Source organism: Hippopotamus amphibius, chromosome 5 (genome assembly GCF_030028045.1).
Source record: "Hippopotamus amphibius kiboko isolate mHipAmp2 chromosome 5, mHipAmp2.hap2, whole genome shotgun sequence".
In the NCBI taxonomy this organism is placed as follows: domain Eukaryota; kingdom Metazoa; phylum Chordata; class Mammalia; order Artiodactyla; family Hippopotamidae; genus Hippopotamus; species Hippopotamus amphibius.
Window position 1 is genome coordinate 26,804,295 of NC_080190.1, and position 23,550 is coordinate 26,827,844.

Genomic DNA, 23,550 nt, shown 5'->3' on the forward strand with positions numbered 1-23,550 from the left:
CCTGTCCTCAGCCCCCAGCATGATCACATTGCTTGGAGAAGAGTTGGGGGAGGTGCCGCCCCATGAGGCCCGAGGGCCTGAGACCGGCCTTCCCACCTCTCCAGCCTCCTGGCCCCACCGGCCCTGCCCTCATTCTTAGGTGCCCGCACAGGGGTGCAGCCGGCTACTGCCAGCCTCCAAGCCCAGGCCCAGCTGTTCCCTCCGCCTGGAGCACTCCTGTGCTTTCTCGCCACCACCCCGGCCCGCGTTCGCCTCAGCCCTCAGACTTCCCAGGAAGCCCCCCAGAGCCCGTAGCCTTGACCATGGCGCCAGGCTCACCACATCGTTTATGGTCTCTCCCCACCACCCAGGGCCTGGCACCTGGTAAGTGTTGAGTGAACACAGGTCAGGGCCGTTTAATAAGATTAAAAACTGCACTGCCTGCTGTCAAGGTTGCAGAGGGAACGGCACTCTCGACCCCCCTGGAGTTCGGTGGTCTGGGTTCCCTGGCCCCTCTGTATCTGTAGAGTGTGACTAGCAACAGTGCCCGCCCCCAAGGGCTGTTGGGAGGACGGCGCGTGGAAAGCGCAGAGCAGACCCAGCACGTGGTCGGCGCTACCCGAGGCCAAGCTCGCTGTCGTCCTCGTGGCAGCCCTGGGTGGGGGGAAACGGCAGCAAGAGAGCACCCCCGCGACAGGCCTGCCATTTGCGAGGGCTGCCGTCTCCTTTTGCCTCCTGACATTCTTGGCCCTCTGCTCTCGGCCCGCGCCCGTGGGCAGGTGGGCATGCACGCATCTGGTCCCCACGTCACAGAGGGGAAAACAGAGGCCAGGGCTGGCTGGGTGTGCCCCGCATGGACCTGCTGCCAGCCCACCGGCCAGGGAGCTCGCGGCCAGCAGGCCCCCCCGCCCCGCCACACCCGCAGCACGCCGTGCGCTCACACAGCAGCTGAGGGTCTCCTGCTCCCTGCCGCCCCTCTAGACTCTAGGCCCGGTCCCGTCCCTTTGGCCCATTTCTTCCCGCGGAAGCCAGCCAGATCCTAGTTAAATTCTTGAAATTGCACAGGAGGAACACGGCCTTGCTAAACAGGTTTTTGTTCCTCAGCCCCAGGGCCACAGAGCCACCCCCTGTTGTGGCCTAAAACAATGGCCCAATGTTCAGAAGGACGGTCTGCCCATGCCCCAGCCTGTCCCAACGGCCAGCTTCCATCCGGCCCGGGGTCCACACCCCTGCCACCGCCGTGTCCGTGCCCGGGCAGGCCCGCCAGAGAGGGAGGCTGTCCTACCTGCTCCAGGCGGAGCGCCAGGCTTGGCTCTGGACCCGGGCCTCGCGAAGGTGGCTTGGTGGCTGATGCGGAGGGCGCCCGCCTCCGCAGACAGAGGCCCCGGACAGAGGCCAGGCGCTGCTCTGGGGCGGTGGGGGCGTGAGGTCGGGCGCTCCACACAGGGTCTCCCAGCCTCCCTCCCCAGGGATATTTTGGAAGGGAGTGGAGACTGGGGTTGCTCTCCCTGCGGAAAGCAGGCTCCAGGAGGACAGACAGGACGTTGCCAGCCCTGCCTTGGGACCCAACAGGACAATGGGGGGTGTGTGTGTGTGTGTGTGTGTGTGTGTGGCGGTGCAGCCAGGATGGCCCTGAGAATTTGGGAAGCCTCCTCCAAGAGCCCCCACAGCCTTGATCCTGGTCAAACTCCAGGTCAGGCCTTCTCAGGAGCCTGACTCCGGATCTCGGGATCCAGGCTTCTGCTGACAGCAGCGTGACCTTCTCCGTAAGTCACACCTACCTGCGTGGCACCGAGGAAAAGGAAATAAAGGATGTGTGTGGAGCACTGAGTAGGTCCCGAGGCAGGTACCCTGTTCTTCCCTCCCTTCCTGTTCCCTGGGCAGCAAATGGAAGGTCCTGGGAAGAGCCCTGGAGAGCGTCTCGGCTGCACCCAGCAGGTGTTCATGGAGCACCTACTATGTTCCAGGGACCGGGTGGGCTGATTTACTCAGGGCTCAGGGCTGCCACCAGGTGGAAATCTTGAATTGAGTTACATGAACTCCGGGGCCAATAGTCACAACAGCCTGTTTGTGGCCTTGAATGAGCCACTTCGCCTCTGAAATCTCTGTAAATGAGGCCAACAGTACCCTCCTGGCGGGATAGTTGTGAGGTTCGAGGGCACTGATGCCTGCGGATGCCTCGAGGGTGCCTGGCCATCACAGATGCTCAGTAAACGGGGACCTTCTCTCTTTTTCCCCTCTCCTCTTCACCCTCATGGGTGCACAGTGGCCACTCGGGAAAGACTAGCGGAATGGAATCAGGTCAAGCTGAAGACGGGAGCTGCGCTGACCTCTCCCGAGCCCCTCTCAGCTCTGAGAGTTCTCGCCAGGGTTGGTGCCGACTGTGGGGTGAAGCTGCCCCTCCACCACCAGGCGCCCCACTAGCTATCAGGACCTCTGAGGCATCCCCATTCCTGGCCCTCCCCAAAAGGCGGACGGCTTAGGAATTGGAGTGGGCAGCTCAGCCACCCGCTTCCTGCTTTGCTGAGTCCTGGTCAGACCTTCGTCAGTGGAACAGCTCTCCACACCCAGCAGGCCTTACCACCACCCATCCGGCCAGGGACATGGGCCACACTGTCCTTCCAGCCCCTCTGCCACTGGCGGCTGCACAAATAGCCTCTTTATGCTGACGGGTGAGAGAGCCAGCTGGACCTGGGGACTGTGGGTCCACAGGAGGCTGGGGGCTGGAACAACACAGAAGCCCCTGGCCACCCCCTGCCACGGCACCCCGTGAACCTGGGTGGGCAGGTGGGAGGAAGGGGCCCACGCGAAGCCGTGTCCAGCCCACTTGAAAGGGGCGTCAGCTCCAGGGAACGAGGACTTCTGAGGCCCTGCTGCCGTGCAAGCTGGCAGGAGACCGACTCTAAACCAGCCAGCCCAGCGCAGGGGCCTGTGCGGGCCGCATCCAGGCAGGGAGGCTTACTCTGTGTTCAGTCCTGGTGCAGGATTTTCACCTCTCAAAGCCGGGATGGAAAGGAGGCAGCCGGGTGGGGAAGGGTATCCTGACACTGGGAGGGATGGGGCGGGGAACCCGTTATTTTCTCAGGCTTGTGCTTTCTGTGTTTCCCTGCAACTTCAGCCCTAGGAGGATGGTCCTGGTGTGCAGGTGCCCAAGGCCCCAGTGCCCACTCCCTTGCTCCCAGGGCAACAGCGGCCTTCGGAGGCTCCAGCTGGAGTGGTGCGCCCCCCCAAAGAGCCCGTGAGGCCTGCTTTGCTATTATGTCCTGTTTGAGGGGAGTCTTAGTTCCCTAAGACTGCCCCTGTGTTGGAGCCAGTCCCCTGGCTAGCTACCCCTCCACGGGGAGTCCGTGGCAGAGCTGAACCTTGGACCCAGGTCTTTAGCCCTGTAGACCGGGGCCTCTGCTGGTAGCATCCAGGTGGGGAGCACTGGTTCATTCAAGCATTTTTCATCATCTTCTTGGTGTGAGGCCCACGGAAGTGGGCGAGGCTCAGCCCTGCCCCTGGGGAGCTCGTGGTCCGAGGGGAGAGACGGCACAGGCTGGGCCTGGTTCGCTGCTGTGGGAGGCAGCAGAGCATAGGAGCCAGCACTGGGGCAGTTTCAAGGAATTGAAAGAAAGTCCTTCTGCCTGGAGAGTGAGAGTGGGCCAGGGGAGGTGGGCCTGGGACATCCAGTGTCCAGCTGGTGATTCTGGACAATCGTTAACCCCTTCTACACTTCAGCATCAGGTGAGGGGACAGAGTTTGGGGGTCTCTGGGGTCCTACCTGGTTCTGACATTCTGTGATCTTATGGGGACCCACTGGCCATTGTAATATTCCAAGCGTGTAACAACCGGGGTCTGGAGCAGCGGCTGAGGGCTGCAGGAAGGGAAAACATTCACAGCAAGTCGGATGTGAAAGAGGCAAGCGGTCTGGAGATCACGTGACTCCCCCGCCCCACGTCCCCCGGGCCCTGGTAAATTTGGTCTTAATGTAGACTGGAGTTTAAGCACCAGTCACGTCAAGAGCCTTAGTTCATGGGATCTGCGTGTGTCTCGCTCCCTCTTGTGGCCACATTAGATATTACACCAGCCAGCATCCTGGCACGCGTTTGCAGAACGCTGAAGCTGTGCTGGACACCTGAGCAAGATCTATCTTGTTTAACCATCCGTATAATCCTGTGAGGTTCATGCCTCCTTTTTGCAGATGAGAAACCTTGGGCTCAGCTTGGTTGAGTTACCTCTTAGCTGATCAGTGTCAACTCCAGGTGTGCAGCCCCTGACCACACAGGGGTGTGTAATGAAGAGAAGCCCAGGGGCCATGGCCAGAGCCACTAGCTCCAAATTGCAAGATGGAACCTTTCATCTGACCACAGGGCTGAGTAATTGAGTCAGCACCCCATTTTGGCTGCTGTGGTCACACAGTGGAGAGCAGCTGAAGGACTGGGGGACTCTTTTTTTATTTTATTTTATTTTTTTTGGGGGGGGGGGTACACCAGGTTCAATCATCTGTTTTTGTACACATATCCCCGTATTCCCTCCCTTCCTTGACTCCCCCCACCTCGAGTCCCCCCCACCCTCCCTGCCCCAGTCCTCTAAGGCATCTTCCATCCTCGAGTTGGGCTCCCTTTGTTATACAACAACTTCCCACTGACTATTTTACAGTTGGTAGTATATATATGTCTGTGCTACTCTCTCGCTTCGTCTCAGTTTCCCCTTCACCCCCCGCCCCCTCCCATACCTCGAGTTCTCCAGTCCATTCTCTGTATCTGCATCCTTGTTCTTGTCACTGAGTTCATCAGTACCATTTTTAGATTCCATATATGTGAGTTAGCATACAATATTTGTCCTTCTCTTTCTGACTTACTTCACTATGTATGACAGATTGTAGTTCTATCCACCTCATTACATATAGCTCCATCTCATCCCTTTTTATAGCTGAGTAATATTCCATTGTATATATATGCCACATCTTCTGTATCCATTCATTTGTTGATGGGCATTTCGGTTGCTTCCATGTCCTGGCTATTGTAAATACTGCTGCAATAAACATTATGGTACAAGTTTCTTTTGGGATTATGGTTTTCTTTGGGTATATGCCCAGGAGTGGGATTACTGGATCATATGGTAGTTCTATTTGTAGTTTTTTAAGGAACCTCCAAATTGTTTTCCATAGTGCCTGTACCAACTTACAGTCCCACCAACAGTGCAGGAGAGTTCCCTTTTCTCCACACCCTCTCCAACATTTGTGGTTTCCAGACTTTGTGATGATGGCCATTCTGATTGGTGTGAGGTGATACCTCATTGTGGCTTTGACTTGCATTTCTCTGATGTGTAGTGATGCTGAGCATTTTTTCATGTGTTTGTTGGCCATCTGTATGTCTTCTTTGGAGAAATGTCTATTTAGGTCTTCCGCCCATTTGTGGATTGGGTTATTTGCTTTTTTGGTATTAAGCTTCATGAGCTGCTTGTATATTTTGGAGGTTAATCCTTTGTCCGTTGTTTCATAGGCAATTATTTTTTCCCATTCTGAGGGTTGCCTTTTAGTCTTGTTTATGGTTTCTTTTGCTGTGCAAAAGCTTTTAAGTTTCATGAGGTCCCATTTGTTTATTCTTGATTTTATTTCCATGATTCTAGGAGGTGGGTCAAAAAGGATCTTGCTTTGATGGATGTCATAGAGTGTTCTGCCTATGTTTTCCTCTAGGAGTTTTATAGTGTCTGGCCTTACATGTAGGTCTTTGATCCATTTGGAGTTTCTTTTTGTGTATGGTGTTAGGAAGTGTTCTAATTTCATTCTTTTACATGTTGCTGTCCAGTTTTCCCAGCACCACTTATTGAAGAGGCTGTCTTTTTTCCATTGCATACTCGTGCCTCCTTTGTCAAAGATAAGGTGCCCATATGTGTTTGGGCTTACTTCTGAGTTCTCTATTCTATTCCATTGATCTTCCTTTCTATTTTTGTGCCAGTACCATACTGTCTTGATCACTATGGCCTTGTAGTATAGTTTGAAGTCAGGAAGCCTGATTCCACCAACTCCACTTTTCCTTCTCAAGATGGCTTTGGCTATTCGGGGTCTTTTGCGTTTCCATACAAATCGTAAGATTTCTTGCTCTAGTTCTGTGAAAAATGCCATTGGTAATTTGATTGGGATTGCATTGAATCTGTAAATTGCTTTGGGTAGTACAGACGTTTTCACAATGTTGATTCTTCCAATCCAAGAACATGGTATAGGACTGGGGGACTCTTTAAGGAGACTCCAGGCTTCTCACCGGGTAGGAAGGTGAAAGACTGAGGGGCGCCAGGGCCAGTCCAGTCTGCGTTCACTGAGGGCCTCCTGCTGTGGGGTCAGACCTCTGAGGGGTGCTGCCGGCTCTCCTTTCAGGATGAATACAGTGAGGCTGGTTCTGGGAGCCCCCCAAAAAGCGAGTCTCCCTTCCCCCGACCAAACTGAGACCTGACTTTGGCCTTGGGGACAGTTGTGACTCCACCCCCAGACCAAGCATCTCTGACACGTGGCCCACGTGTCCCATGGGGAGTCTGAAGTCAATGTGAACCCCCTTCCCCCAGCCCAAGGCTCTGGCTGCCGGAGGTTGTTTGGGCGAGGCCTGCCCCAGTGCTTAGGGCAGGAGGGAGATTTTGTTTTCAAACAGCCTGATGGGGGTGTAATGTACATAATACAGAATTCACTCATTTTAAGCATGCAATTCATCCAGCGATTATTAGTATATTTACAGAGTTGTGAAACGATCCGCAATCCAATTTTAGAAAAGTTCCATCACCCTAAAAAGACCCCAGAGGGTGGTTTTTAATCCTTCCCAGACTCCAGGGTTTAGAAACCCCACTAGCATCCCTCCCCTCTATCCCTGTCTGGGAAGAGGAAACGCAAATTCCCAGGGACTGAGTTCTTCCCCCACCCGTGTGCTGCTGTGATTTCTAGACCTTCCCATAGTTGCAGCTGCTTTGGCCCTTGCACAAACTGCTCAGCAGCCCAGGGCTGAGGCATGCCTGGCCTTCTCGGCGCAGCTCTGAGGTGGACTGGCCGCTGAGTGGGGGCCCAGGGCAGAGAGGCGAGGGTACCCATTTCAGTGGGCACCTTCCCTGCCTGTTGATTCTAGTGGCCCACTGGGTGCTCACCTTGAACTTTATCCCCACCTCCAGGACGTACATACACAGTTTGGCTCCCCCAAGCCATCTCAGAAGGCCAGTGGCACAGGTAACAGATCTAGGGGCCAAGCCACAAGATGCCCAACTTCCTAGCAGGGCACGTTCCAGGCAGCCCAGGGATTTAGCAGAAAGCAATGAACATGTTTTAGCTCATTTGATTTTTGCATCCATCCATAAGGTGGGTACAGCTATTTTCCCCAGTTTACAGATTGTGCCACTAAGAAACAGATGGGTCACATGACTGGCAAAGCTGCTACGTGACAGAAATGTCTAGAACCCAGGAAATCCAGCAGGAGAGTCTGGCTCTTACCTGTCCTGATCCTCAATAAAGCTCGAAAGTGTTTAGACACTGCACGGCATGAGCTCAGAATAAATGGGACCTATTATCACTAGTGCTGCTGTTGACAGGCTCATCTGCTAGAGGAGAAGCCAGAGGCCTGGCTACCCAAGGTCCACAGAACATTCACGGCTCAGCTTGCAGCTACATAGGTTTGCAGTTTCTAGAGCCATCAAAGCAGCCCCTCCCATCCTGGCTGCATCCACGGAGAGGCAGGAGGGGGAGGTTGCCCACAGTCCCAACCTTCAGAGCCCAGCATCCCCCAGACACTCTCAAGCCCAGCCCCCACGTTGCATGGACAGGTTCCGCAGCCCAGAGAGGCAAAGCGATTTGCCTGAGGTCACCCAGAGAAACTGGATTTGCACCAGGTTTTTTGACTCAGAGCCCAGTGTTCTTTCCAGCGCTCGGAAACTCTCCCGGCTGATTTCCAGAGCATCCTGAGTGCTGGTGCAGAGAAGGGCACCTGGAGGCCCTCACAGAGACTTGAATCCGGGCCTGGTTGAGGGACAGGGAGGAGGGGCCGGCTGCTGGCTGCTGTGAATGGTGGGGGAGTGGGAGCTGGGCTGTGGTCCGGTCTGATTTAATTACGCAGGGGCAGGCTCCTGATTAGAGAAGGCGGCGCCTGCCAAGCCAAAGAATTCAAGGCTCGTATCCTGGAGTGCCCCGGCCTCCACCCCAGGCAGGAGAGGGCACCCTGCGACGCTGCAGGCAGGCACCTCGGGACACGGTTCTCCCACATGGGCCCCACCCGGCGTGTCTGGGTGGGGCCCCCGCTGGGTGTCAGGCACTGTGCTGGGTGGGTGGCCGCAGGAACGGGGGGCAGGTGGGGCATGCTTCTTGCCAGGGTCAGGGAGAGAGGGGCGTCTTGGTTCGGAGTCCTCCAGAAGCGGATCTGAGGGTGAGGGTTTGCGCTCCAGCAGCTTATTCGGGAGAAGATACCAGTGAGGGAGCGAGGAAAGGTGGGGGAGGGAGGCAAGGCGGCCAAACGCGGTGCCTGGTAATCAAGCAGCTACCCCGGGGGCAGCTGGGGCCCCTCTCCCAGGAACCTGTGGGGAGCAGAGCTCTGGCTGCAGGGCTGCCCCACCCGAGGGCGGGGGTGCTGGGACCCCCGGCTGTTTCTTCCTCCTGCCCTCCTGTTCTTCCTTCGCCCTCTTCTAGGCCACCTCCAAATAGCAAGGGAGGGAGCTCTCCAGGCTTTCTGCGGAGCTTAGGGCTTCCAGGAGCTTCCCCGTGGCCTGCTCCTGGGAAGGCCTGGTCCTTGTCCCACCCATAGCCCCCGGCCCCGCCCCTGCCTCAGCCCTGGTTGCCGCCTTTCCATCTGTCCCTCCGGCGCCCCGTTAATCCCCTCTTCCTCGAGAGCCCTCCCTTTCTTTCTCCACTTCAGCATCCTGATCCCTTTCTTCACAGCTCTTCACCCTGTTTATCATTTGGCTTTTTCTGGTTGTGTTGTCCTTCTCCAGGCAGGGGAGGAGTCCTGTTTTACTCCGTGCTGTGACCACAGGGCCTGGCATGTAATAGGTGCTGGCAAATGCTTGTTGAGGACAGAGGAGCCTTGATGGTGCTGCAGGGAATCAGAGGAAAGAGCCAGCAGTTGCAGGGAAGGAGGGCAAGCACTGCCCCACCATGGCCTGGGGCTCTGGGGCTGTGGGCCCTTTGGCACTAAGCACTGAGTCTCTGTAAATAGATGTGAGTCTGCTCAATGCCTGAGGGCTAAAGCTAAAGCTCTCTGGAGGGCCTGCGAGAAGGGGCCAGTCCCCTGCGGTCCTCTCCCCAGGAGGGTGGGCCTGGCCAGTGCACCAGGGTCAGTCATTGAGTATAAAGTGGTCAAGCAGACCTGGCGGAGATGCTCAGACCAGGAGGGGAGGGCAGGGGGACCCTGGAGAGGGAGCCAGACCTCTGGGGGCCAGAGGTGGGCAGGGAAGGCAGCCTGGGGGAGCCGGACCTCCACCTGGACTTGGATGCTGAGGAAGGGTTCAGAGACAGGGAGGGAGAGGCCTGGACGGACAGACGCTTATAAGCAGGGGCATCAGGCTGGGGCGGGGGTTTTGGGGGGTGGGGTACGGGAAGGCCAAGAGACTGCAAAGACGGTGATGGTTCTAAGCACAGTCTTGGGAGTCAGCTGACACCCATTTCAAATATGAGCTCTGCCACTGGGCTAGCAATTTAAGCTTTTTGTGCCTTGATTTTCCCATCTGGAAAATGGGGGTAATGATAGTACCTTCTTTTTGGAGTGGTCAAGAGAATAGAGATAAGGTACATGAAGCACATCTCACTGTGCCCGGCACACAGTCAATACCTCCTGAGCACACACGTGGCCTTGTTCACAGACTTGGGGACACAGGCAGAGGAGGCAGGAAGGCACTGTGGTCCAGCTGGGGGACGAGAGAGACACACTTGCCAGGGTGGCGTCCCAGACAGAGGATGGAGCACAGGAGACCCAGCCATCCTCAAATGGACAGGGAACGCACCAAGTCATAAGGGTGGACTCTGCCCATGGAGACTGCTCAAGGCTTTTTGTATTTTACACAAACTAGCACCTGCACTTGCTGATCCATCTATAATTATCAAGGAAGACCTCCTGGAGGAAGTGGCATTTCCACTGGGCTTTAGTGCGGGGGGGAGGGAGGGGAGGGCTGCCTGGGGGACAGTGCAGTGTAACACTGAGCAGCTCTGGTCAGCTCCTCGGAACCACCCAGCAGCCCTGAGCCTGGTTGCCCGTAGCCAGGGCTTTCGTGCACTCACTCAGCAAACACCAGTGGTGTCCAGCCCTATGCGAGGCCTGGAGACATCACAGTTCCTGCCTCACAGAGTCTGCAGTGGAGGGCAGGGAGCAGCAAAGATGTGGTAGTAAGAGCCACAAAGGAAAAGAGAGGGTGCTGTGGCAGGCTGGGTTTGGGGGTGTTGGGGACCCGCACTGGGCTGGGAGCTGGAGGAGGGGAAGGAGAGAAAGTCAGAGGGAGACGGACCCAGGATGGCACTGACCCAGGGTTACTGTCCCCAGAACTTATGAAAACTCCCTTGAGAGAAACAGCTTCTCTGGAGACTGTAAACCTGCCCTGGATGAAGCCAGGCCGTCCTCGGGCTGCAGCCCGTGAAGGCTCAGTTCAGCTGCAGAGCCTCTGAGAAGCAGCCAGGAAGAGGGGCCGTTAGAACCAGAAACCACTGTGCCTCTAAGCACAGGTGGTCGTGGACACTTGTCACGTGTCACGGCCAGGCTTCCTCTTTCCCGCAGCTGTGCTCACATCAGAGCTGATGCTGTGAAAATGAAGTATCTAGAACTCGGCGTCCTTTTGGTATTTCTGGCCCTGAGTCTTTGCCTTCATCTTCCCCACCTACTCCCAATTTAGCGCATCTATCTGAACTTTACAGGTGTCCTTATCAGCCACAAGGTGGTAAATGATTTGAGCACTAGACTAAGGCAGTTTGGTCTCACAAGCTGTGTTACTTTGGGCAAGTGACATGCCCTCTCTGATCCTCTATTACTTTTCTGTAAAATGGGGGAAATAAGAGAACTTACCACATAGGAGTATTATGAGGATAAAATGAGCTGATGTGTGTCAAGGGCTTAGTTTGGTACCTGGCATAATGTAAATGCTGGAAAAATACACCATTCCTGTCAGCTATGATATTGGTGATAATAATAGTAGCAGTAGCCATAATAGCAGCATGCCTCAGCCCCCCCACCTTTGGGAAAGAAGGGCTCACTCAGGGTGGGGTGACCCGACCCACTCCCTCCATCCCCCTCGCCATTTCCCATCATGCTCTGGGGTCCAAGGGCTCACACCTGCTCAGGGCCTCTGGGGACTTCTTGGTGATGTCATTACATGGTGGAGGCTGGAGGCGATGGCCCGGGGCTGGCCCACTGGGATCTGTAACGGGTGTCCCGGTGAACCCAGAAGAGAGAGCGCAGGTCCAGTGCTGACAGGAAGGCTGGTGGGAGGAGGGCTGGGGCGGGAAGCTGGTATCCGGGGCTCCCAGGCTGCCCCTCCTGTAGCAAGTAGGATGCAGGCCCACCTAGGGCCTGGAGCTGGAAGCCTCTTTGCAGGAGTCACACGGGGCCCAGTCTGATGCCATGATTATTTCAGTCAAGGAAACTGAGGCACAGAGAGGGCTGCCGTCCCCCAGGTCGCGGGAACCCCACACGGGGTGGCCCCGTTTGCTGTCTTTGGGGACACCCCTTAGACCCTCTCTCTCACATGCCGCTCAGGGCTGGTGGGCAGAGCCCTGGGAGGCCCCAAGCTGGCCCGGACCTAGGCTGGCCTGGGAGCGCCCCAGGTTCCCCGGGTACACTGGCCCGAGCAGAGCTGCCCCCTGCTCTCCCCACCCGCTGCCCGGAGTGCAGCGCCCACGCGCCCCGCAGGGAGCAGCTTTACTCTGTGGGCCGCTCGGTCCAGCGGTGAGGGGAACCCAGGCTTGCTGCCACTCCTGCCGCCCGGCCTCCCGCCGAGGCCCCGGGAAGCCTGGCAGCCGCGGGGATTCCTGGGGCGCGTGAAAGGAATACAGTCATTTAGATGGGCTTGAACCACTCAGCTCTGCCACCTGCCACGCGGTCGTGGCGAAGTGGCTTTGCCCCTCTGAGTCCGAGTTCCTTCACCTCTACACAGATACCCCAAGCCTCGGCCCACCCCCCTGGGGCCAGCCAGGCCAGTCTCCTCACATCCTTCCCAAGCTCCTCCTCCAGCAGCCCCTTCCCACCCCCACCCCCACTCCCCCACCAGGGTTACCTGCTGGGCCTGCCTGCAGCGAGGGCCGGAGGCCTGGGCTAGAGACACCTTTATCGAGCCTCACTGTGCACTAGGTAGTGACTACACGGTAACTTGTTTTATCCTCCAGCAATCCAATTAGGTGGGTCCTGTCAGTCTCTTCATTTTACAGAGTGGAAATGGAGACAGAGAGACCCTAAACCTGTCTGGCAGAGCTGGGATTTGAACCCAGGCAGCTACACACACAACCCCGTGTGAGCCAGATAAACCTACCTGCCGGTGCCCGATTCGGGCCATCGGTCTAGGCCGCACTGCCCAGTCCACTGTGGCGATTTACATCACAATTTTAATTAAGATTAAAAAATTTAGTTCTTGGGGAGTTCCCTGGTTGCCTAGTGGTTAGGATTCTGGGCTTTCATGGCTGGTGCCCGGGTTCAGTCCCTGCTCAGAAAACTAAGATCCCACAAGCTGCACGACCAAAAAAAAAAAAAAAAATTTAGTACTTGGGTCACACTAGCCCCCTCCTAAGTGCTCAGCAGCCACAGCAGCTGGTGGCTGGTGGACAGTGCAGATAGAGGCCATTTCCATCAGTGGGCGCAGAGACGTCTATTTGGCAGCACCAGGTAGGCACTCGTCGGTGCTGGGGCCAAGCTGGGACACTCGGTACCATTGGAAGTCATCAAAATCAGTGGCCTTTCTGGACAAGGTGCCCCTCCTCAGGCTCTGGAAGGTTGTGAGACACTAGAGAGGGCGGGAGGGTGCGTGTGGTGGCCGTCAGCACAGACAACCCTGAGTCTGCAAACTTGCTTCTCCGTTGCTAGCTCTGAGGCACCAGCAAGCTACTTAACCTGTCTGAGCCTCATCTGTAAAATGGGCCTAAGGCACCTGCCTCAGAGAGAGCAGAAACCAGGAGTCAAGGGGCTGGCATTTGTGGGTGTTCAGTGTTTACGTGTTTGTGATACGGAGTTCGGGAAAATCTGGGAGACAGTTCTCTCACTGTCACAGGCGACCACACAAGCTCTAAGAGCCCACGCCCTCCCAGGCAGGGCAGGTGGGCTCGGTGCCTGGAAGAAGGTTGGGGCCCTGCTCCAAGCACTCTTTCCCACAGAGGCCGAGGTAGGAACAAGCACAGCTGGGCCTTGGATGGGCTCCTGGGCCTCCATGGGAAGCAGGAAGCCATTGGCCCAAGCTCCCAACTTTCCAACCCCAGCTCAAAATTAGGCCAGGGCTGGGGAGTGCAGGGCCCACAGCCAAGGAGCCACCGGGAGGTCTGCTCAGCAGTGGGACTGTGGTGTCTGCCTCGCGCACACACACACACACACACACACACACACACACACACACACACACACACACACACACATAGATGAGACACACCTCTGCAGATGGGGCCGCTGTGGCTTGGGGAGCAAAGCAGTCTTCTGTCTCCTGAAACAAGTCCCCATCCTGCATCCTGAACAGGAAAACCAGAACCAGATGGGAACCCAATTCTCAGTCACAGAGCTGGTGTCACCACTTTCCAGGAGAAAATCTTTAGTTACAAACATCGCCACTGGGTTTCTCCTTCTAAAATCTGAGCCATTTTCCTTTGCTTGCAATCCAGCCCCAGCTGCATGTCCTGTCCTCCGAGGTATGCAGCCTCCCAGAGGCACACGCACGATCCCACATCTGTCCCTGCCCCTGCACTTTTGCTCCCATCATCCCCTCCATCCCAACTCTCCTTCCCACCTCTGTTCTTTCTAAATATCCATCTTTCAAGGGTAGCTCTACTGCCCCTCCTTCCAGGCAGCCCTCCCCAACCACCCAGACCGCTCTGATCACCCCTTCGGGGAATGCCTCTACAACATACCCCTTTGACCAGTCTTGTGGCGAACCTAATCACAAGGTGACTTGTAGGTTTCCTTTTCCTGGGTGTTTGTCTTGTGTCTCAGACTAGATGGTGTGCCGTGTAAGGGTGGGACTGTGTTTCCCACCACTTCTGCTCAGACACAAGGCTGGGTCTACAGCAACCTCTCAGCTAAGACATGGATGGATGGATGGATGGATGGATGGATGGATGGATGGATGGATGGATGGATGGATGGATGGATGGACGGACAGATGGATGGACAGATGGACAGTCAAATGTACTTGGAGAGAGACAGGGGAGGCCTCCAAACATGAGGCCTCCAAACATGCAAGACCCTCCTTGCCCTTCTCTCCGGGGATTTCACGGTGGAACCCCATCGCAGCACTTTGTCACGGCCCCTTCCTCCCCCTCCTCCACAGACTGCTCGTCAGTCACATCTGGGTGAGGCACTTTGGATGCACACAGGTGGGAACCCTGGCCTGTTTGGTTTCCCGGTCCTGAGCTGGCACCCTGGGCGATGGAGCCAGGCTTTTCTGAAGCCTATGCTGGTGAGGGGCCAGTCAGCACCTCCTCCACTCTGGCCGCCGTCCGCACTCCAAATCTAGCCCCTCTCCTGAGTCCAGGCTGTTGGCCAGGGAGCCTCTCCACCTGTCCCCCGATGCCATTCGAAGAGCTTTGCACATTATCCCAGATAACCCCACAACAACAAGATGGGAACAAATTTTATCCCTTCGACCAAGGAAGGTACAGAGAGGTTAAGAAACTTGCCTCTGTCACAGAGTGGTAAGTGGCTGGACAGGCTTGACCCCGCGCACACTCTTAACCCTCTGCTGGAGGCCCGGACACAGTGGAGCCGTCCCCGGGCTGGACATATGCTCACGGCCTCTGCCAGAGTGGTGAGTCCAGTCGTGGTGAGGAGACAGACAGACAGACAGAGCTTTGTCCTTTTGCTGTGGACAGAACAGCAGCAGAGCCCCTCTGGGATGTTTGGGAGACCAGCACAAGGCCTGGGAGGTTTCTGGGTCTGCGATTGCCCTGGCGTGGGCCTCTCTGGGACACAGCTTGGGGCAGAGGGTGGGGGGGGGGGGAGGACCTCTTCCCTCCCCAGGAATTCAGCTTTTTTGCCCGGGGCAGGAATTCCGGCCTCTCTGGACTGTCCACGTGGTCACAATGGGCCCCATTCTCAGAACCCTGGAGAAAACAGTCCCTGCAGAGAAAGGAAGGATTCTTGTTGGACACAAGGGCCCTCAGTGCCACAGTTTAGATCAGGGCGCAAATGGGGGCAAAGAATAGATCCATGCCCCCTCCGTCTGTCTTCCCTAGAGGTTGCTGCCCCTCGAGACCATTCCGTGCAAAGGCTCTCAAAAGCCAGAACAAAAACCCAGCTAGGGGCTAAGTGGGGTGGAAAACTGCCCTGATGTCCTCCAGCCCTCAGCCGACCTGAAGGTCCTGCCCTCAGAGCCTCCCTGCTCGGCTTTTGGAGTGACTCACTGTTTTGGTTCCACAGAGAGTTAACAGGCCATGAGGACACTCAGAGTGGCCCCCTTGTAGGGATGGGTATAATGAGGGCTCGAGAATTTGTTGGTGTTTCTAAACCTTTTCCTGCCACGATGAGATCACAACCGAATACAGACAAGGAGGTAGATAAGTAGATGGTCATCTGAAACCCAAGTTCACAAAACAGTATTTAATCTTAACTATGGGTGACACGATCATTTTGTGCCTTCTACCTGTTAAAAATGCTTGTGGGGACCCACCAAGTTGATTTCAGAGCTCACTAACGGGTCACAACCGGCATTCAGAAGGCACTGGTTTGAGGTGACTCGTGCAGGTTCACCAGCCACGGAGGGGCAGAGCCAGGCCCAGAACCCCGTGGCTCAGTTGACATCCAGGCCCAGAGTTGTCGCAGCCTCTCCTGCCCGCCCCCCAAGCTGTCCACCTCACCTCTTTTTTGTTTGTTTTGTTTTTTGTTTTTATTTATTTATTGGCTGCATTGGGTCTTTGTTGCTGCACATGGGCTTTCTCTAGTTGCGGTGAGCGGGGGCCACTCTTCATTGTGGTGCGCGGGCTTCTCCTTGTGGTGGCTTCTCTTGTGGCAGAGCATGGGCTCTAGGCACACAGGCTTCAGTAGTTGTGGCACATGGGCTCACCAGTTGTAGCTTATGGGCTCTAGAACACAGGCTCAGTAAGCCATGTGGCGCACGGGCTTAGTTGCTCCGCGGCATGTGGGATCTTCCCAGACCAGGGATCAAACCTGTGTCCTCTATTTTGGCAGGTGGATTCTTAACCTGCACCACCAGAGAAGCCCCTCTATCTCACCTCTTAACAAAAAAACCTTTCTCCAGCCAGGCTTTGACCCCATCACTCCCTGATTCTGAAATGTTCCAGATTTCACAGTAGGACATCAAAGCCCTACCCATCCCTCCTCCCCCTGCATCCCCACCCCTGCCCCCAGCCTGGCCTTTCCCTGCCTGTTCCTCTGCTCACCAACCCTCCCCAGTAGCTCAGCGCCTCCTCTTTGGAGCTACTTGTTCCTGCTTCTTGAACTTTCCCCTCTGCCCTCTCCATGGATCCAAACTCCTCTGACCCTTCAAGCCTCAGCTCAAGGCTTCCTCATCTAGGAAGCCATCTTGGATGTCCTGCAGCCCTGGGATCTCTTTTCTCTGCATCTGGAATGTACCTTCTGTGACTCTCAGCATGGATTGTCTCAGCATGCTACCTTTCTCACTGTGCTATGTAGTTTTGTTCCCCTAATTTCACCCCAAACTTGGAGACCTTCTGCATGTCGCATATTCCTTCTGTGCCTGTGCAGGCCTTCACGAGGCAGCCTCCAGAAGGAGCTGGAAAGTGCTTATTGGTTAGTAACAGCAATCAAAACCATCACTACATACCTCAAGGGCTCCACCTCACTCCCCTGGCCAACGTTGCCTACCATCGCCCCCAGCCCCCATATTCTAAGTACCGCCCACATCCCCAAGACCACTTGGCTCTCAAGGTCACCCACAGCCATCTGGCAACCACAGTTCTCAGCGGCTGCAGCCCTGCAGACAGGCGTCCTGGGCCGAGCAGCCAATGTCAGCCAGCAGACAGCAGGGTGAGAACATCATGCTGGCCGTGCCTGCCTGTCCTCCTCTGCCAGGGCACTCACTGATGGGAGCGACAGCTGGGGGGGGCGGGGGGAGGAGGGCAGCAGGCAGCAGAGGGCACGGCCCTGTAGCACTCAGAACTCCAGCTCAGCCTCCTTCCCTAGAGCCGGCCGGCCAGACGGGTCTTCCTTTCCTGGTCTCTGCCTTGCCATAGGGGCTCTTCCTGGCTTTGCCTCTCACTCTGGGAACCTTGACTGGCAGGATGGCCACCTCCTTTCCCCAGCGAGAGCCTGCTTCTCCTGCCTATATACATCCTCTCCTTGCACCCCGTTCCCTGGTGGACCTCAGCCTGGGGAGCCCTCCGGGTCAGGATGTCAGTGGAGCTTCAGGAGCCCGGACACGCCACTTGAGCCCTCGGGACCTCCGTCTCCACAGCCATAAAACGGGTTACCTCCACCTCTGCCTACTTCATAGCACTGAGGGGCAAATGTCTGTTCAAGAAAGGGCAGAGGGAGGGGAAACGTGCAAGAACAGGTGGTCCAGACACAGGAACTGTTAAATGCCTTTCCCGCCCCCTCCCTCCAGCCGCTCCCTCTTTTCTGTCTCCAGCAGCAGCCCCTTCACTGGAATGTCCAGGGAAGGAGCACAGCATGTCTCACCAAGAGAAATGAGAGGGGGAAGAAAAAAAGAAAGCTGACCCTTCTGGGCGCCATTAGCACGAACGTCTCTTGGTTTGGGGGCTCTAAGCTTTTGCCGCTCCTTGGAGGTTAAACACATCCCAATAAATGAGTCCAGAGCGTGCCAATTCCCGCGGGTCAGTGTCACCCTGAAAACATGACTGTTTCCAGACGAGCTCTGTTCAAACGTTGTGTACAAACAGGCTTTCCCTGGGAGGATGGCACTAGACAGAGGCCAGTGCTGGTTTGGTGTCTGAAAGCCCAAAACTCTGCATAGGGGAGCTGGACTCAGCCCTGAGTGGCACTGTGTCACCCGCGTCATGGTGGGGTCCTCAAGAAGAAGCGCCTTCCTTTGGTTTTAGGGGGTTCTGCAGGGTCCAAGTTCAAAAGGGCCTTTGACATTTGGTTAACAGCAGAGGTGGGCTCAGGTCCAGGTGCGAAAGAATGGTCATTTCTATAGCATTTTCTGTGCTGGGCACTATGGGCACCCCTTTATAAGAACTGTGTATTTCATCTTCCCCAAATCCTGATGGGTTGGTACAGTGATGATCCTCATTCTACAGACAGAAATAGAGGCTCAAGAAGTAAAGGAAGTAGCTCAGGATGACCACCCAGCCAGCAAGTAGTGGAGAGTAGCTGTCTGCTTCCAGCACCTGCCCTCACACCGCAGACGGCATCATCCTAAGTGGAAGGGCCAAGAGAGGAACCGTTTATGTCATGCTGGGGGAAGCGGCCCTGTTTAAATGAGGGCGGGGTGGGATGCTGGGTTGGAGGAACTCAGTCCCTTTCCCCCAGCCAGGCCTGACCTGTGGACCATCGGGTGACCAGTTATCCTGGTTTGTCTGTGACCTTCCCAGTTTGAGCCCTGAAAGCCCCATGTCCCCGTTTGCCCAGGATGGTTGGTCACTGTGGTCTTGGTCACCATCTTACCCCGACCAGTTGCAGAGAAGGCTGCGCGGCCTGATAGAGCCGTGTCAGGGCAGCCTGGGAGGCCTCTTCAATTACATTAGCTTCTGGCGGCCCTAGAGGGAGGCGCTAGCTCTCGCCTGCCCTCCCTTTCTCCTTCCTGTGACTCCCTGGGAGATAGTGATTCAGCAGCAAGTCGGAAGCAGGCTAGACTGTGACCTACCGGGAGTGGAATCACCAGCAGTGTGAGAGCTGTCAGCACCAGCTCTGGGCAAGAACTGAACACGGAGGGGAGGAGGGGAGGAGGGGAGGGGGGAGGAGGGGAGGAGGGGAGGAAGGGAGGAGGGAGAAGGGGAGGAGGGGAGGAGGGGGGGAGGAGGGGGGGGGAGGGGAGGAGGGGAGGGGAGGAGGGGAGGGGGGAGGGGAGGAGGGGAGGAGGGGAGGAGGGAGAAGGGGAGGAGGGGAGGGAGGAGGGGAGGGGGGAGGGGAGGAGGGGAGGGGGGAGGGGAGGAGGGGAGGAGGGGAGGAAGGGAGGAGGGAGAAGGGGAGGAGGGGAGGAGGGGAGGGGAGGAGGGGAGGAAGGGAGGAGGAGAGGGGGGAGGAGGGGAGGGGGGAGGAGGGGAGGGGGAGGAGGGGAGGGGGGAGGGGGTCTTGAGTGGTTTGGGAACTGGACTCTCCTGACAGAGGGCTTCCTGTCCTGCCCAGACCAGGACTGACTGCAGGGCAGTGGGAGGTGGGCATGCCAGAGGTGGGAGAGCCCTGCCTTCCCCGCCCCCCCCATGCCCTGGTACGTGAGGGCTGGGGGAGTCCCAGCCACTGGATACCTAAGCTGCTTCTCAGCATATTCAGCAGCTAAAAATATGCAACGGCTTTGCTAAAAGGTGCCCAACCGGAAACTTCCACGAGGTTTCTTATTAGGGCTGCGCCTGCTCAGGCTGGAGGCCAGATGCTGTGTGAAGGATGCCTATGCCTGCCATTCCCACCATCCAGTCCCAGCCTGGCACCCCCACGGCCAGGGCCTCGGCCTCCAGTCCGTTAACCCTTGTGTTTCTCAGGCCCCCAGGCCCTTGCGTTGCCCTCCCTCCCCTGCACCCACTGGCGGCAGCATTTGGGAGTCGGTCTTGAGCCCCAGAGCAAGGCCTGAGTTCTCAGCCAACCCATCCCAGCCTCACCTGCTCACTGTGTGACTTCGAACAAGTTGTCCAGCTTCTCTAAGCTTTGCTGTCTTCACCTACAAAGCAAGGAGACCACAGGATCCAGAAGTCCTTGGTGGGAAGGGCTCGTACTCTGGTTGAAGAACAGGCTGGCCGAGAGATTTGTCTGGAAGCTTCTTTGGCACCTCAAGCTCATTGTTCTTACTAAGCACAAATGTTTCTTCGAGATGTCTGGGGTCCTGATGGAGATTATGACAGTGACTGGAGTGCCCTTGGCACCACTCCTGCCTACCTGTCAGGGTTGTAGTGACGGGGTGGAGACTGTGCTGGGCCCAAGGTTCTCAGCCAACACTGGCCCGGCCTCAGAACTCCCAGCGGGGCTCGTCGGAGATGCAGACACTGCATTAGGTCAGGCCAGGGTGGGGCCCCGCATCTGAGCTTGTAACCTGCTCCCCAGGTGATCCTGTTAAATGACCAGGTTGAGAATCACTGACGGGCCTGGCACAGAGTGGGCCCTCAGCACCTGTGAACTCTGTCCCTCTCCTGCTCCTGAGCCTCAGTGCTCCCCTGTCACATGGTGATGACCTGCTCTCTGGGGCTGTTGACAAGCTCAAAGAGAATCCTAGGCAGCCGCAGCTGTACAAACAGAGGGGGGATGACAGCCATCCCTGTGAGGAAGCCAACCCCCCCGCCCCGCGTCTGGACAGCCGGCAGCCAGGGGATGGGCAGTGGGCCACTGTGGTCCCCGGCCCAGAGGCTTCTCCTGCAGGACCAGCAGGAAAATGGTGGGGTGGGGCGGGGGGGGGGGGAGCAGTTCCCCCCTCGCCCTCCACTCCCTGCCCTTCCCCAGGCCCCACTCTGCAAAAAAGCCTGAGAAACAAATTCTCTCCTTGGAAGACGTAAGTCTTCTGGGCAGGACGTAGCCTCCATATAAGGCTCTCCTCCTCATTGGGAATTCTCCCCATAGCAGAGTTTCAACGGGCACAGCCAGGCACTCCGAACAGTCTCTTTCCGTCTCCCTTCTACCCCTGGCAGGTGACCCTGGCTCAAGCAGGCCTTCGTGGACTGCCAGGTTGGGGACGGGGGCAAATGGGAACTGTCCCACCTGCCTTTTGGAGTCAACAGATTCAACAGGTTCCCCTTTACCCCCCATCCATGCGGGCAGGTGGACTAATAAACCACAGCCCTTCTCCAGCTTGGATGACCTTGGGCAGTGGCTGAACCTCTATTTCCTTATCTGAAAATGGAGATGATAGACTGCTTTAGTGTGGATGTGAGGACTGGAAGAGCCTTGGAATACTGAGGAGGTTCTCAACAGGAGGGCTTGTAGGGGGAAGGTATCAGAAATGCAGGTTCCTAGGTCTCAGCCCGAGCATTCCAATTCACTGGGTTCTGAGTCCAAACTTTGGGAAACATGGGAGCCTTGGAGAGGGAGATCCCCTCATCCTTGGCTGTCTTCACATCACCTTGGAGCTTAACAAATGTCCCCAAAGCCCAGGCCACCCCCCAGACTCCTAGGATCAGAATCTTGGGGAATGTCCATGAGGGTGACTCCCTTCCCTGTGGACCTGCTACCCTTTCCTCCAGGAGACCCCCCTCTTTCCAGTTGGCAGGCCTAGCTGGCCAGTTCACCAAACCCAGGCAATTGACATTTTCATTGATCCCAGGGGAAATGAAGAGCATTGATCAGCAGCCAGCTCTACCTGAGAACTTAACAGACCTCCAGCATCTTAGAGGCTCCCCTGAGGACTGGTGGATAAAGGGGTCCTGAGAGGAGCCGAGGGCAGGAGGGCAGTGCGGGCAGGATTTAGGAAGTAGCCCGCTGCTGAGTCTGGGTTAATTCCTTGCTGGAGGGCAGGGCAGGCTCAAGGCTGGGTCGGCGCAGGGCAGGTAAAGCTGTTAAGTGTCTCAGGTCACCCAACAGTTATCGTCAGTGACAAGATTTGAACCCAGCGCTGTTACTCAGAAGTTCATCCACTGTTCCTGGCCTCACAGTGTGCTCTGCCTCACCCCCTACCCAATCCCCAGGTTCCCAGCCTGAGCCTTCCTGGTCCACATTCAACCTGCGGCCCCTATTTATCCATCACCTATGCCAGGCCAGAGGATGCAGTGGGAGGGAACACGCCACAGTGTGACCTCAGGGAGCCTTGGGTCTAGGGTGGGTTCAGACTTTAATCAAAGGGTCACACAAAACTGTCATTACGCAGAAGCCAGCAGGGGGAGGGTGTCAAGGAAGGCAGGTTGAGGAGGTGCCATTTCAGTCGCGACTTTAAAGGCTGAGTGGGCAAGAGCAGGCAAGGTAAAGCACTGGCAGGGGGAACGCTGCAGGGGTGGGGAGCGGGCTCCCAGCGCGGGGCAGGGCCGGGGTTCTAGCGACCACTCCCCCGGGGGCCTCAGTTTCGCTATTGACGAAGTGCCTGGAAACCTGCCTCGCCCTCCCGCATCAGAGGACGGACGGGGGAAGGTGCCTAGGAAAGGGCACGAGCGGCCCGCCGCGCAGCTCCTGTTGGGCCGGGCCGGGGCGGGGCGGGGGTGCTGGCGGCGGCGGCGGGGCGGGGCGGGGCTGGCGGGTCGCGCCCGGAGGCCGGGCTGGCGCGGGAGACCCGCGGGCAGGCGCGGCGCGCAGTGCGTGCGGCTGCGGAGCGCGCGGCTCGCCGGCGGCGGGGATCACATGAGCATCCGGCCCGTGGGCGCCCGGCAGCCGCAGCCCCGCAGCCCCGCAGCCGCGCGCCCCCGCACGACCCTAACCATGTCTATTTGTTGTTGCTTCTTTTTCAGGGACTATGGCAGTTCCAAGAGGAAATCAGGTAAGGGAGCCTCCGGGCGTTCTTCCCTCCTACCTCCCCTCCCGCTTCGTGCACGCGCCGCTCCGACCCTGCGGAGGACTTTTGGGGACTTGTCCTCGCCCGCCTGCCCTGCGGTCCTACGGGGCCAGAGGATTCCCTTCAGTTGCCCCTCTTCCCAGCTCATGCCCCCTAAGACCTCTGGTCCCCGCACCAACCCCTCCCACCGTGTCCCTCGGGCTCTCCCCGGTGGGGATGGGAGTGAGTGCATGCGGAGTGTGGGGATGTCTTGCGAGGGGTCTAAGCCCCCTCAACGTGTGCTGCGGGATCCTCCCCCTGGGGCTGCGAGGCCCACGGCTGGGCACAGTTGTGATTTCTCCCCGGGTCCTTCCCGCGGTGCGGCAGCGATGGAAGGGTTAATAGAGATGCGATGCTGGGTTTTCCCCGTGGGAAGGTGAGATCCAGGACCGTAAAGGGGCGGGGGGGGGGGGTCGTGTTGGAGTGACTGTGAGTTTTTAACGCCTTCAGTGCAGACCTTCCCCTCCTCCCCCAACTCTGAGCGCGTTCTCCACGCTGCGGGGGTGGGGGCTCTGCGTGGTGGCCCTCAGAGACCCGATGGTAGGGCACCGACCCACCCTGGCATTGGCCCGACAGGTGCCGGCATCAGCCCGAGTTTGCGAAGGGGATGGAGACAGGGAGCGGCGGGCAGGTCCTTAGCCGCGGGACGCTGTGCGCTGGGCGCTGTGCGCTGGGCGCTGTCCGCTGGGGTCACGGGAGGATTCTCTCTGGGTGCGGGAGGACGGACTAGGCAAATGCCTGCACGTGGGCGGGGTGCAGTTAATTGTGGGAGGGTGGTCCCTTGTACTTAGCGCTGAGCGTGTACTGGGAGTGGAGGCAGGGAAGGGACTGGAGCGATCTGTGTGGGCTTGTGTGTTG

General features: G+C 57.4%; 1 protein-coding gene across 8 annotated transcripts in view; it reads left to right on the forward strand.

Annotated features, from left to right (window-relative positions):
* SH3PXD2A (SH3 and PX domains 2A) overlaps positions 1–23,550 on the forward strand; it is a 240,117-nt gene that overhangs the window by 136,046 nt on the left and 80,521 nt on the right. For all 8 annotated transcript variants that reach the window (XR_009053830.1, XM_057735798.1, XM_057735797.1 and 5 more), the window contains one exon: positions 22,610–22,638. Coding sequence is in view for 6 of the 8 variants with exons in the window: in XM_057735798.1 (XP_057591781.1) it covers positions 22,610–22,638 (29 nt within the window). In the remaining 2 variants the exon portion in view is untranslated. The remainder of the gene's footprint in view (positions 1–22,609; positions 22,639–23,550) is intronic.